This window comes from Sciurus vulgaris (assembly GCF_902686455.1).
Source record: "Sciurus vulgaris genome assembly, chromosome: 1".
NCBI classification, from domain to species: domain Eukaryota; kingdom Metazoa; phylum Chordata; class Mammalia; order Rodentia; family Sciuridae; genus Sciurus; species Sciurus vulgaris.
The window spans coordinates 76,218,174-76,234,024 of record NC_136461.1 but is presented as its reverse complement, the minus strand read 5'-3'; the positions used below and the strand labels follow the sequence as shown (position 1 = coordinate 76,234,024).

Below are 15,851 nucleotides of genomic sequence, written 5' to 3'. Positions count from 1 at the left end.
TAAATACAAGGCAATAAAATAATGATATTAATATGTGGCAGTAAAACATTGTATATATTCTTTACCTTCTATCCTCAAGTTCTCGACCACTATATCCTAGGCTTGAGTCTTGAATATCAGGCTCATAGTTAGATTGGGATTTTGGAAGTATACTATTCCTGTCATTCTCAATATCAAAAATTGTTTCTGAGTCCTATAAGATATTAAATACTTGTTAGATCATGAAAATAATAAAAAAAAATGTATTACCCAGGAGGATGGCAAGTTCAAAGCCAGCCTCAGCAACTTAGCAAACCCTGCCTTAAAATAAAAAATAAAAAAGGGCTGGCTCAGTGGTTAAGTGCCCCTGGGTTTAACCCCTGTACAAAAATAAAAAATAAACAAACAAAACCCACAATTTATTAGGTAATCATAAATATGAACAAAAATATTCCAATAATCAATGAAACAGCTGAGATGAGAAACTAAACTACTTATTTATTTTATTTTATTTTTTAAGATGCTGGGGAAGAAACCCAGGGCCTCATGCATGCCAGGTAAGTGCTCTATCACTGAGCCACATCTCCAGCCCTGGTTATTCATTCTTGTGGCTATTACTTTTATAATAAAACTATTTTAAAAATGTGGAAAACCTAATACATTATTGTCACCTTCAAAACATACTATTAAACAAGTTAGAAGATAAACAGCATTTCAGGTAACATGACTTCTAATATCAACCATGCTTCTATGGCCCTTCTAGCTAAAGCAGCCTATTTTACCTCTTTTAGCTTAATGACAATGGCATGCCAACACGAAGAATTTAGTTATCTCTTGTCAATTTAGTTTAATTTAGTTGAAAATAAGAAATATAAATAGGTCACGAAATTTTAATTGAAATTGCACTTTATTCATTACGATACTTTCACTATGAATTCATGGGGCCAAAAAGAATTATATAAAGTCTTAAATGCCTTGCCTGTCCAGGTGTATCCAAAACTCTTAATTCAGAAGATTCATCTATTTCTCCAAGGGAAGAAGCACGAGGTGGGGCAGGAGGAGGTTCAGGCTCAAGATCAAAGTCCAATTTGGTTACTGTAGAATCACTTACAAAAGATAAAGCAATTCACCAAAATAGTAATCAAAAGTATTTACCAATTTACTGAATAAAAGAAAATTGAACATTTTTAAAGTAAACAGAGCGCTTGTTTAAAACGACTATTTGAGATTGCAAGATAGTGGAATAGAGGAAGCAGGTGCTTCTCCTTTGTGCTGCTGTTTACAATTTGAATGATAGGAATACAGTATCATAAGGAGTTCATGCCTTTGGGGAATGGAATAAGGAGGCTCAGAGGAAGTTATGCTATCATAGCAGCTCTCCAAGAGTAAATCAAAACAGTAATTCAGCACTAGCAAACTGAGTCTACAATATTGGATGAAAACAGTGAAAAACTCTCACTTGCAACAGGCGATCTAATTTCTGGGATCAGTAGCCTGGCTGACACAGGGGTCAGGAGGGTGGAGGGGAACTGAAATCAGTTAAATTTACAACAAATCTGGTGAGCCCCAAGATATCGCTTCCAAGCCTAGAAAGAGCAGGAAGATAGGATGACACATTCTGCTCTCCTACCTCCAGCCCATGAAGAGGGGCATCAGAACTGTCCAACCAAGAAGGTAGTAAAACCTTTGGTGAAACTCTGCATATAGATGCCACTAACAAGTTCAACCACGTTGCATCAGAACTGAGAATAAATAAACTGCACAGTAACTGAAACCCAAGAAAGAAAATACCCTACTTAAAAACCTGACCAAGAACAATACATTAGTGGGCTGCTGAAGAACACTATTAATATTTTTTTCTTACAGATTTATTAGCATAAAGCTTTGTTCTGAAGTGGCTGTAATTACTGGGGATTAGTATCTCCTCTCAATGTGGTATTAGAGACTGGACATAGTAGCAAGTTTGAATTGAGTCAAGAGAAAGTAGTTCACTAAAAACTCCCTTTTATAAAAATAGAAGAGAGATCATCCCAGCAGATGGACAAAAATATTAACAATATGAAAAAAATCAAGGGAATAAGTCATCCCAAAAAGACCATGACACAACTGACCCCATGGATGTCACAGTAGAGGAAATGCCAGAAGAGAATTTAGGAAGTTGATAATTAAAATGATTGATAAACTAAAAGAAGATGTAATAAACTAAGAGAGAACATATAGGAAGTGAGAGAATGTTTCAATAAAGAGATAGAGATTCTGAAAAAGAACCAAACACAAATCTTGGAAATGGAAAGATTCCATTATCAAATTAAAAATTCATGGGCTGGGGAGATAGCTCAGTTGGTAGAGTGCTCACCTCGCAAGCACAAGGCCCTGGGTTCGATCCCCAGCATTGCAAAAAAAAAAAAAAATTCACATGAAAGCATCACCAACAGATTAGAGCACTGTGAAGACAGAATCTCAGGCCTCAAAAAATCAAGTATAAAAATCTTGAAAATAAAGTTGACAACAAAGAAAAAAATGGTAAGAGACCTAACTTAAGAACCATTGGTATACATGAAGGAACTGATATACAAACTAAAGGAATATACGACATTTTCAATGAAATAATAACAGAAGCCAGGTGTGGTGGCACATGCCTATAATCCCAGAGGCTTGGGAGGCTGAGGCAGGAGATCAAAGACAGTCTCAGCAAAAATGAGGCACTAAGCAACTCAGTGAGAGCCTGTCTTTAACTACCCCCAACAAAAAAAAAAAAAAAAAAAAAATCAGAAAAATTTCCAAATCTTAGTCATGAGATGGAAATCCAAATACAAAAGGTACTTAGAATCCCTGCTAAATAAGATTAAAAAAACCTTACCAAGACACATTATAAATAAAATTCCTGATATACAGAGTAAGGATAGGAATTCTCAAAGCCACAAGAGAAAAACAATCCATTAGAGGTAAGCTATATAGAATGTGTACTGAAATCTCAGTCAGGACCCTAAACAAGGAGGGATTGTAGTAATATACATCAAGTCCTAAAGATAATGAATTCCAGCCAAGACTGCTATATCCAGCAAAACTATCTTTCAGAATTGAAGTTGAAATAAAAATGGTCCATGATAAGCAGAAACTAAAATTTATAACAACTAAGCCACTATAAAACATTCAATATTTCATACAGAAGAAATGAAAAATAAGTATCAATGCTAGCTGCTTTGCTCTGCCATGCTCTTCTGTAGTTATGTTCTGCCACACTATGAGCCCAAAGCAATAGAGTTGGCTGTGTATGAACTGAGACCCCTGAGATGGTGAGCTAAAAAAGTAAATAAATAAACTTTTCCCTCTCTGACTGTTCTTGTCAGACCTTTTGGTCACAGTGATGAAAAAACTGACTAAAACAGAGAGGGTACTAGGAACTGAAATGAAGCAAATTATATCCAGTGCATGCATGATTATGTCAAAATGAACCTCACTATTACACATGTGCTAATAAAAAAAAATACCTATGGTAAAAGAAAAATAAATAAAAATACTACTTAGAAAAAACTAAGGTTCTCAGTATAACCACTATAATCAATATGTACAATAGCTATTTTGTGTAAGATATGCTTAAACATCTTAGACACATACCTAGCTGGAGGTGCTAGCTCAGGAATGCGCACATCAACCACTGGCACTGTTGCATGCACAGGAGTTTGAGGGCTGAAGGTGCCAGAATGATTTACTGTAGGAATAGCTCTTCTTACTAGCCTTCCCCATGTGGCAATATTAATATTCATTTGAGGAGCTCGGAGAAAGGTTTTGCCTGTAGATATTGGGAATAAAGAAAGAAAGAAAAAAAAAAAAAAAACGAGTAATTTCTTTGTGTATTACCAAAAGCTATAATTAAAAAATTCACATTCATCAGCTTATAATTAATGAAGAACAAAATTTGTCACTAAAAAGCTATTAAATGTTAGTGCAAAATAACATAAATAGTTTTAAAAATAAATAAGGAATTGTTATATTTTTTCTAGGTCTAAAGGTCTAATAAATAAATGTGACTAAGGTTTTAAAAGAATTCTTTCTTTTAAAGACAAATTATTTTTTTCTTTTTGTCTTTTATTTTTATGTTGAGATAATATCTCCCTAAATTGCCCAGGCTGTCCCTGAACTTGCCATCCTCCTGCCTCAGCTTCCCAGGGTGCTGGAATTATAGGCATGTGCCACCATACCCAGCCAAACTGTAATATTTAAGGATAATTTAATGATGTCTGGGTTTGTTTCAAATAATCTGAGTAAGGTGTAGAGACAGGATATGAATTAAACAAAATTGGCCATCATCTGACTACTGCTGAAGCTGGGTGACAGTAAACTAAAATGTACTGTAATAAAATTCTAGAAATAAATGGCACAACTAAAAAGAAAGCATGTATGAATATTACTTTTAAAATAATAGTAAGATTTTTATATTTGATAAAACATCAGAACATTTTATATTTGTTTCTTAGTAATTACCTTGCTGTTTTGAAAAAATTTTCTTTTGTCTTTGGAGTTTTGGTCTTCTTTCAATTACTGGATTAAAAAAGGTAACCTGCAGTAATGAAAGGTCTAGTTGACATGAAAATAGCACTGAATTTATGGTTCATGAAATCCACAAAACTCATAGCATTTGAAGCTTAAGGGAATCTTAGCTATACTTTAGTACAATCCCCTCATTTTCTAGATGAGAAAACAGATATAAAGAGGAGAAACGATTTTTCTCAAGATCACATACCTATTCAGTGGCAGAGTTGAGTCAAGAATTCAAGTCATCTTTCAGCCTAATACTCTTTCTAATTCTACATCATGTTACCTATACATAATTTCAATTGTAGTTATACACAGTTAATAAAATACATTTATTACCTCTGCAAATAAAGTACCCTGTGGTTCCAAATATAGACACATGCCATGCCGTTGGTTGTCTAAAAAATCTTCTAACCTCAGAAATTTTACAGCACACAGAGATCGCCAATCACGCCAATAAACTGAAATTTCCAGTTCACGTGACTAGGATAATTAAAAAAAAAAAAAAAAAAAAAAAAAAACAGAAAAGACATCATTGGACACACACTTGAATAAAATATCACAAAAAATATGAAATACAAATACAATGAACAAAGATAACACAAAGATAACACTATTTTAAACATAATTCTGTAATGTTTCTCAATTGTATATTTCTTAAACAAATGAGTACATTTTAATTTAAAGGCACAAAACTCAATGAGACAGTCTCTGGTAAGGTATTTCCAAAGTACACTTAAAGAATGCATCTGGGAACCAGTAGTACAGATGAATGTCCACAGAAGTCTTCCCATTTAAAGTTTCAATATTTCTGATTTCCCTTTTTCATATGCATCATCTGCTGTGCTATCATGAAAAGACCCAAGTACGTGCCTCAAAGAATCTATGTCAAACCTTATTTCCTTCTCACTACCAAGCAAGAGAAAGGTTTGAAAACAGCATTTATTCTGCACTTACAATGCGCCACACATTGTGGGAAACACTTTAAAAATATTAATATTATATAGTTTAATCTTCAAAAGAAATCCAGCAGGTAGTAAGGCTAGTGAGCATAGCAGCTGGCGTAGGTAGGGAGGAAAGGAGATATTTGGCTTGTACTTTCTACCGCAAAATGTTTATTTATTATAACGTTTAAAAGAGAACCCAAACAGTAAGAACTTTAATGACTAAAATCCAGGAACCAGTTAAATATAACATAATCCTTAGGAAAGACTATATGGTAATCATGAAACATAATGCTTACAGGATGAAACATATTTAAGGTTTTAACAACCTATTACTAAATGCAACCACAGAATGTAGTTTATAAGTTGGAGTCAAGTCATAAACTGACCTCTACATACATTATTATCTATATACATTTTAATTGTAATGAAGTAGTAGACTCTTCCATTATTTTGTTTCTGAGGATTTTGTAGACCATCCAGAAAGAGAGAAAAATATTCTTCTCTTTAGGGACTACAAAGTAACAAATTCCTTCTTTATATGACAACTTACAATTTATAAAGACATGCATCTTATTTTATAAGTTCCTGGTATAGGTAATAAAAATTCTTTCTTTAAATTATAAAACTGGTTGATGCAAATGAACAGATAAACACTTATAAAATGCAACATGAAAAAAATCTGTCGTTAACACAATGCTCCAGAAGGACTCATAGTCAATCAGGAAAAGACTCAGAAAAATATATAAATGGCTTGTGATCCCAGGGCCTCCTAACTCATTTCTTCCCCCTGACTCATTATTAAAATGGAAGAGAAAGCTTGTTATGGAAGGGAAAAAAATGAGAAGAATAATTATTACTTTAGGATTCACAAATGGTGTAGAGAATGCATGTGATACTAATGCTGTCACAGTATATTCAAGTTAAAAGCTTAAATATTTTGGTAGCATTTATGTTGTGAAATATGCTGGCTAAACAATTATATTGGGGACTGATTATTTAGATTACTTATTTTTAGACCAGGGCAAGAGAGGATTACTTTCTCCTGTCTTCTTCCTTGGGGAAGAAAACTTTTTATAGACATACAGGCAGATGCAAATGGCACAGATACTGAGGATGGTATTAGTATTTGTTATAGGTTCTCATACTTTCACAATGCTAAAATTGGTGAGATTATGCCTTACCCTGGATGAAAGCAGATTCACTCACCTCATTTGCTATTTATTTTAGCCATTCTGGTAAAACTAATATATTGATTCATCTCTTTTTCCTTAGGCTCTTTATTCCATGCTTCAAACTGAAATATGTTATAGATTTGAGATTTAGGATGGAATAGACTTTAAGTTAGATTTCCTGGAGCTCTATAATGAAAATTAGTATGAAGCTCTTTACTTTTTGTTACTTTGCATTGTTCCCTGTTAACATCACTCTCTTCAGAACATAAGAGTCTGTGATCTAGAGATATTTTACTTTAGTACTATATAATCCGTGTCATGAATCCTCAATCCTTTTTAACCCCTGATAACCAGTACAGTTTGGGTAAGTTAGCCTGGGATACAGAATGAATAAGCCACTACTGTTTAGAATTGAACCTACAAGTTTGCTGGTTTGGTAGAAATTTTCCAGATGAAGCAGATCAGTTCTATAAGGCAAGGGTATGCTCATAGACAACTGCAAACATATAACATGCTCTTAGATAATGAAATTCTAGATGGAGTAAATCTACTACCAAAAAAGCTGGTACAATTTGAGTTAGGTTAACTAATTAGCAGTACTGGCATACTATGAAAGCTCATGTTTAATTTTGCTGTATTTGAATCCAGAATTAATGAGAACAGTGTATAGCAGAAATAAGAAATCTGCAAGGTTTATTTTTCCAAGATGTGAATGTAAATAGAAAAAGTTAAGACACATTGAATCAGCTTTATACATAGTGGAGGAAGGAGAGCAACAAATTTAAAAATGTGTGGCAGTTAAAAAAAAAAAAAGTACACATTTAGCACAAAAGAGACTGAGGTTTCCGAATGCTTGCTGAAAAGTTCTGGGATTTTAGCAGATTACTTTCATTTTTAAAAGGAAACACTGACATCTATTGGACACCATGGGAACCACTAGCTCAAGGGAATTCGTAGTTTCACCATTAGAACACTACATTCCTTTTGATGACATCATATCCATGCTAAGCTAGGTTTTGACAATAATAAAAAGTAACTCCATATGAAAATCTGTGGAAGAGAAAATGAGGATACATTAAAGTCAAAGATTTGAGAAGTAATACAGTGCACAATAGGCAGACATCCTATTAATTTTAGTTCTATAAGAATGAAATAAAACTATTTTCTTTAATACTTGTGGTTTTTTTTTTTTCCCAAAAAGTATTGGGTTGGGTATCTAGTACATAAACACTACTTATTAACTACCTCTTAATATGGAGTGTTGGGTATTTCTTTTGCACTAGGGACATACTATGAAAAAATTACCAAAACACTGAGAACACTGAACTGAGAAAGTTTCGGGACTTTAATAAAAGGAGGGTGAGGCTCCACTACTGAAAAGAGGCAAAACATGACCTTTCTGTTACTACAATAGTGAAAATTACTCAAAGCTTAGGAAATTCAAGAGCTGAGGAATGATGATAATTTTACAAAGATACACATGGCAGAGGTCATATTTATTGGTGTTCAATGGGCTTCTGTGGACAACACAGGCTTGGGAAATGTATTGGTTAAGATCCCAGCAGCAAGGGGCTAGGGATATAGCTCGGTTGGTAGAGTGCTTGCCTTGCAAGCACAAGGCCTTGGGTTCCAGCACCGCAAAAAAAAAAAAAAAAAAAAAAAGAAGATCCCAACAGCAAGCAGATTGCATACTAAAAGGATTTAACCAAAGAGGGTTTAAAAATTGGCTACTTACAGAATGTAAAAGTTAAGGAACTAAAAAGAACAAAAATCAAAGGACTAGCAACAGTAGAAATCCATCACCACATTAGGGATAAGAGGCAATATTGCCAAAATCCACTGAGAATGACTGGATCTTGGAAAAGGGACTCTCCAGCAGAAGGTGTAGCGATAGAAATACTACTGTGAAAAACAACAAAGTGGAGATGAAGGAAGGGAAATAAATATCCTGATTGCCCTTTCCGTCTACTCTCTAATCTCCCAGTGTCTTCCATTTTAAATCAGAGCCCAGTAAATTTCACAGCCACCCACCAGTCTATAGAAGTACAGAATAGGATGGGGTAGAAAGAAAACTAGAACCCACTAGGGACAAACAGAAAATAACTACCCAAGGAAATGGTAACATGTTTCGGTTTAGGAGTCCAGTGAGGGAGATTCTTGAGTTGAAATGTATGTGAAAACTTGGAGTTTTCTGGGAGGATGAGAAATAAGAGAGCAGCATAGATAAAATGAAGAATATAAGGATGTGATCTCTGCTTGAAGTCAGCCTGTGATGTGGATAATTCTACTCCCTTTATAGTGCAAAAGACAAGTAAATAATTATAATAGAAACTATTAAGTGCTAATTGTGCATAGTCACCTAATGTGTCAATTTGTATCTGCTAAAAAGTTCCAGTTTCCCTTTTATTCCCAACTTATTATATACTTTTCTGCCTCCATGACTTTATACACATTGTTCCTATTTCTAAGCTTCTATCTTATTCTTCAACCAAAACCAGTATTGTTACATAAGATTTTCCTGCTAGTCTTTTCCTCAACCAGTCCAAATTCTCTTTTCATGAAGACCAAATTAAACTTTCACCTCTAAAACAATGACAGCCTTGACAATCCAATTCACATCTTCCACCCATTTCTTAGTTTTTAGAGGTAGCTATCTCACTTACCCTTTTAGGTACTTGTGCTCTCAAATCTGAAAATTTGTGATTGTCGTCAACTCTGGAAAATTTCAGCCATTATTGCTTCAAATAGCCTCTACCTACTACTCTATCCTTCTGGAACTCCACTTCGGGTGTTAGTCATTCTATCCTTCGTGTCTCTTAGGCTCTCCTTCAAAATTTTTATCTCTTTGTGTTGTACTCCAGGAAACTTCTTTAGCTCTGTCTTCCACACCAACTCTTTGTTTAGCCTATCCTCTTAGTTTTCAATGTCAAATGTTACATTTCCTATTTTTACAAGTTCTGTTTGGTTATTCTTCCCCACTAGCATTAAAAATTTATCAACAATTGGTCAACCATGTTTTATTTCTAATCCCCCCTTTCCTTTTTTTTTTCTTTTTTTTCTGGTCCTGGGGATTAAACAAAGGGCCTCACACATACTAGGCAAGCACTCTGCCTCTGAGCTACTTCCTCCCATATTATTTTGAAGCAAATTCCAGACATTTACAATTTTATTTGGTTCTTTTAAATCTCTGCCTACTCTTTTTGACTTTTTATTCTTCGCTTATGTTTTAAAATTCTTTTGAATATTTACTTTATATATTCTTAAATATTCTTTAAATATTTATAGTCTCTAAATAATAATTCCATTATGTTTCTGCTTATTCATTGGTGGGTTTACCCTCCTGTATTTTTATTTTTTAAATGTTTAAATTTTTTATTTTTTAAAATTATACATGACAGTATATTTTGACATATTTACAAAAACATGGAGTATACATTATTCTAATTAGGATTCCAGTCTTGTGGTTGTACATGATATGGAGATTCACTGAGGTATATTCAGAAATAAGCCAATCCCCCACAAACCAAAAGTTGAATGTTATTTCTGATATGTGGATGCTAACACACGAGGTGGGGGGAGGAAGTAAAGAATAGAAGTTCAGTGAATAGACATTAGAATGAAACTACCCTTATGAACTTTAAAAATTTTGGATGAAAGTTCATGTTGGATAGAATTCATCCCTAAGCTTCTAAAATACATTTTAATAGGTTTGAATTTGGCCTCAAACTATTTATTTATTTATTTATTTTATTTTATTTTATTTTTAACTGGGAACAGAACTCAGGGACGCTCAACTGCTGAGCCACATCCCCAGCCCCATTTTGTATTTTATTTAGAGACAGGGTCTTGCTAAGTTGCTTAGCACCTCACTTTTGCTGAGGCTAGCTTTGAATTCACGATTCCCCTGTCTCAGCCTTCTGTGCTTTTAGGATCATAAGCAAGCATCATCGTGCCCAGCTCAAACTAATTTTTAAAAACCTCATCAGACCTTAGGTTTCTTTACAGAAGTATTTCTTCTCATTATTTTCTATTTCTTACAGTGCTAAATGGAGGTCTTGAGTATTAAAGATCAGACAGGTGGAAAAAGCATTTTTAAGTGCTTACACTGTATTTAAGAACAATTATTTTTTAATAACAGGTGAGGCATGGAAAATTGAATCAGATTCAGTTATGGGGAAGAGGGTGAGACTGAGTAAGGAAGAAGGGATTTTCATTAAACATGTCTTGCCCCTCAGATTCTGATACGTGTGTTTATATCGAAATCTTTTTGGTAATTACTGTATCAATCAGCATGTCATGTCCTTCAGGTGTGTTGACATGAAAAAAAAAAAAACATGAGTTAAAGAAAAAGGCTAAGTTTCAAAAATTATTCTTGCATAAATTATTTGCATTCATTCCATCAATACTTGGTGAGTGTCTAAATTAAGTATCTTCTGTGATACGGATACAAAGCTAAGCAGCATATATTCCTGTTTGCAAGTGGTTCATAGTTTTATTGGGGAGATGAAAATGTAAATAAATACTGAAAATAAAATGATTTTTTTTTTTAAAGGGAAAATAAAAGATGGAAGGCAGGAGGACAGGTGATCCGAGGAAAAAAAAAATGTTCAAAAGTTTAAGAAGTATATAGTACATTCTAGAGATAGGACACAGTTTCATGTAAGTAAGCCTAGAATATGGGAAATAAGGATAACTCTGGGAAATAATGATAAAAATAATGATAAAAAGGTAAAGCAATGTCACAAAGTGCTTTGTATGACTAACAAAATAATATAATCTTTTACTTGGAAGCTATAGGCAAGCACTGAAGGGTAAAACATGGAGGTCAGATCATCTCAAAGAAGTACAGTAGGGCCCTAGGATCATATTATCTTATGCCTACAAATGCAATAAATATTTGTAGAACAAATAGTCCAAATCTTAGCTCCACATCACTTGGTAGTTTTGGAACTTTAGATAAGTTACTTTTACCTTTCTGGGCCTCAGTTTGCTTACCTGTAAAATATGTACAATGATATGCTATCAATCATTTAGGGTGAATTAAAAGTTAATAGAAGCTCAGCACTAAGGTTTTATTATTTTTGTTGCTGTGATATGTGATTAAGAAAATACAGGCAGAAGGATGAGAAACAGAAACAAGTTATTGAGCTATGATGAAGAATACAGACTTTTGTTTTAGACAGACTAGGCTTTGGTGTCAAGATACTTGTGATGATTTTCAATTCTCCCACTTTCTAGCTGTGTGGCCTGATAAAAGTTAGAAGTCTTGGGACCTCAGTAATCCTAGAACAGCTAAAATAATTATACACATCTCATAAGATTATTGTGAGGATTAAATGAGAAACTATACCTAATGTCTTATTCAAAACCTATTACAGCAATAGAAGCTTCAGTGTAGTATGTGAACATGAATAACTTTTTCAAGAATCTTGTTTGTGAGAAGTCGGTCAGTAGAGCTAGGAGGAAGCAAAAAAAAATTTAATGGAAGGAAGGCAAACATATGCAATAATAATCATAGATAAGAGGAAATGAGGTTAAAATATACAGGTGATAGCAGGTATAACTGATGGAACGAAGTTCCATGAGATTACGAAGAATAGAAACAAGAAGGCAATTTAGATCACAGACTCTAATAGGAATGAGACAGACTTCTTTTTCCGAAATCAAGAACATGTAGAAATTTAGTGAATGGTAGGAGGAGTAAGAAGTCTAACGGGTTTAATCTAATCTATAAAACAGAAGTAAAGGAGTATGAGATGGGGTAGAACACTTGAAGAGATGGATGGAGAAAAGAAAAGTTACTGGTAAGAGTTGGATCTGAAATGTACAATTAACTTTTACAGTATGTCCTACTGAGGGTGGAAACTAAAATCCACAGTAAGTATTACTAACTTCAGCAGTATTGAGCATATCAAAGCAGAGAAGACAGATGGCAGGACTGACTGGCTGTTCTGGATTTCCACAGTATGTATGGTATCAAGGTTGAAGGATGTTATGGGGGCATCAGCAATGAAACAGTTCAGAATAACACTGGCTTTAGGGTACCTGGAGAAGAAAATGAAGTTTGGAAGAGGCTAATAACATGAAAAATATCTAGAAAGTTAAGGAAATGGAAATGTATGATTAAATATTTAGCTTTATGATCATAAAAAAAGAGCCAGGAGTAATAAGAGCTATCATTTAATGTACAACCATCATGTACAGGTATTATTTTAGATGCTTTATGCAATTATCTCACTTAGGAGAACAAGAAATTTGGTATGAAAGTTTAGAATATTGAATTAATATTTCAATGATTTATTATATATTTTATAAACAAAACTAGACAGGAGAAGTTTGAAGATTCCCAACATAATGAAATGATAAATATTTAAAGAGATGGAAATGCTAATTACCCTAATTTGATTATTATACACTGTATACACTGTATCAAATTATCATATGATATTCCATAAATATGCATAATTAAAATAATTTTGGATGAAAACAACAGATTTAAGATGCATAGCAAAATTCACTGCTGAAAGATCCAGGAGTAAGGTACAATGGAGTTGAGTTTCAAGAAATCTGAAATAATCTTGTGTTGAATCAGTTGTGTGTTTTTAAATTCCTCATAACAATGGCAAATGTTAGAGCAAAGGAAAAATCAAAGTCATCCTTAACGAATTTAGCAGAGTGCCTGGTGGTCAAGAAATGAGAAATTAAAAAAGGCCCAGGCACAGTGGTGCACACCTATAATCCCAGCCACCTAGGAGGCTGAAGCAGGAGGATCACAAGTTTGAGGCTAGCTTCAGCAATTTAGAGAGACCCTGTCTTAAGTAAACAAACAAAATGAAATAATAAAATAAAAAGGAATGGGGATGTAGCTTAGTGGTAAATTGTCCCTGATTTAATCCCCAGAACAACAACAACAAGAAAAAAGAAACCCAAAAAACCAACTCATTTTATATACAGCTCATAATCCCCAGAGGAGTCACATAGTCTGAGGAGGATATGACTTGTTAATGACATGTCATATAATAGCAGAATTTGGAAGCAGCAAAAGGAAGGTGAAAACTATATAGTTTCATTACAAGTTAAAACACCAGCATCTAAGATTATTTCAATCTCTCACAAGAGCTTAATTAACCTTTTTATCACAGAAGTGGAAGGGAATTCAAGGACAATGAGAAATTGCACAGCTTTTTTTTTTTAAAGCAGTACTGAAAACTGAACCCAGGAGGTTCTTTATTACTGAGCTACACCACAACTCTTTTTAGACTTGGTCTCGATAAGTTGTCAAGGCTGGCCTCAAACTTGCAATCCTCCTGCTTCAGCCTACTGATTAGCTGGGATCATAAGTGTATTCCCAGCTATTATGTTTATAATATAAAATAATAAACACCAAATATTTTTAAAAAATAAAAGAGAAACTTGATATAATACAGAACTAGTAGTAGTTATTAAGAATTCTGGATTATACCCTAGGCTAGTTATTTAACCTTTAGGCCATAATTTTCTTAATTTGTATAATATGGAAGCCAAATTACATAAGCAATTTAAAAAGAAAAGTGGCAAAATCCAAATGACATCTAACACAGAATTCTAAAACAAAACAAAAAAGACTCCATGTTACCTCCTGAGACAATTCTATGAAACATTGGCACTCCCAAGAATATATTTTGAATCTTTCTAGAAGAATTCTAGATCTAAGTCATTTCTAGAATTATCTTACAAGTTTAAAAATAACTATGATTTTTTTCATGCTTTGTTCATTCAATGGTGCTGGTGATGGAACTCAGGGTCTCATGTATGTTAGGCAAGTGCTCTTACCTTAGAACTTCACCTACAACCTCTATCTATTATCTACTGACAGGATCTCACTAGTAAGTTGTCTAGACTAGTCTTATATTCCTGGACTTGAGTGATCCTCCCGGAATGTCAGAATACTATATAGCTAGGACTACAGGAATAGTCCAAGACTTATACGTTTTTGTATCTTGAAGAGTACAGAAAGAGTACAGATAAAGTTACAGAATGTGACTGAAGACAAACGTGATACATCACATAAAATGTTGGAAATGAACAGGTCTATTTAAAATAACATTTTCTGTAAATATTTCTTTAAACATTTTCCTTAAGTACATATTCTATCAATATAAGGAATCAACATAAGAGTAAAAAGCATATGTAAAAATAAATGTACTGAAGCTGGGTTTGTGGCTCAGTGATAATGTGCTCACCTAGCACTTTTGAGGCCCTAGGTTCAATCCTCAGCACCACAGAAAAATAAATAAATAAAATAATGGCATTGTGTTAAAAAAATGTACAATGTAAACATAAGCAACTACTGTAATAGGAAATGTGGTCTCTGCTAAGACATTTATAATCAAATTAGGGACCAGGAACAAGAATATGAAGAATCTATAGGGTCTAGTTGGCCTGAGAATATGGCTTTACTAAGCCATGCAGTGTCTTCAAAGTTTCAAAGGTAGAACAACTCCAAAGTGAGAAAAAAATGTCTGATGTCACAGAGCAGAAAAATAATTTTAGGTGAAGATCTTAAGTAATGAACAGCCAATAGTTATCACAGACTTTCTAGTGTTCTAAATTTATAGTTTAGATAACTGTAAACTATTTTCTCGTTCCAGATTTTCCAGGCATTCATCATTTTTTGTATTCTCTCTGTGCTTTTATCTTTATATATCATTCAAATCTCCATAGAGAAAAGAGCATTCTATAGGATACTGAATGTCTAGTAGTTCAAAAACTTATTAATATGTAACTACACTAAGACACAAGTTCTTTTTTAAGTATAAAACTCTAACAATAACCTTACTACAAGTAAAACCCCCCAGTTAGTCATTTTCATTTTCTTTTCTTTCCTTTTTTTTTGGTATCAGCTATGGAACTAACTCAGGGGCACAGGGGCACTTTACCACTAAGATATATCCCCAGCCCTTCTTATTTTGAGACAGTCTCACTAAATTGCTAAAGCTGACCTCAAACTTGTAATCCTCTTGCTTCAGCCTCCCAAATTGCTGGGATTACAGGCATGCACCACAGTGTCTGGTTTTAACATGGATTTAATCCTCACATATCTCACTGAAATAGATGATATAAAAGATATGGAAACTAAAGCATTTTGTTAAGTACATACATTTAAGCGGCAGATATAATTTTGAACCAAGAAAAGCAGTAATAAAGGTCTGAGCTAGGATGCTTGCTTTGAAGATTT

The 15,851-nt window shown here is 33.7% G+C and overlaps 1 protein-coding gene across 2 annotated transcripts in view; it reads right to left on the bottom strand.

Annotated features, from left to right (window-relative positions):
* The window catches only part of PKN2 (protein kinase N2), a 129,738-nt gene that overhangs the window by 22,040 nt on the left and 91,847 nt on the right, over window positions 1-15,851 (bottom strand). For both annotated transcript variants that reach the window (XM_079151060.1, XM_079151059.1), the window contains exons 9-13: window positions 4,855-4,998; window positions 4,465-4,540; window positions 3,598-3,772; window positions 959-1,085; window positions 66-193 (exon numbers count right to left, since the gene is read on the bottom strand). In XM_079151060.1, the coding sequence (XP_079007186.1) occupies window positions 66-193; window positions 959-1,085; window positions 3,598-3,772; window positions 4,465-4,540; window positions 4,855-4,998 (650 nt within the window). The remainder of the gene's footprint in view (window positions 1-65; window positions 194-958; window positions 1,086-3,597; window positions 3,773-4,464; window positions 4,541-4,854; window positions 4,999-15,851) is intronic.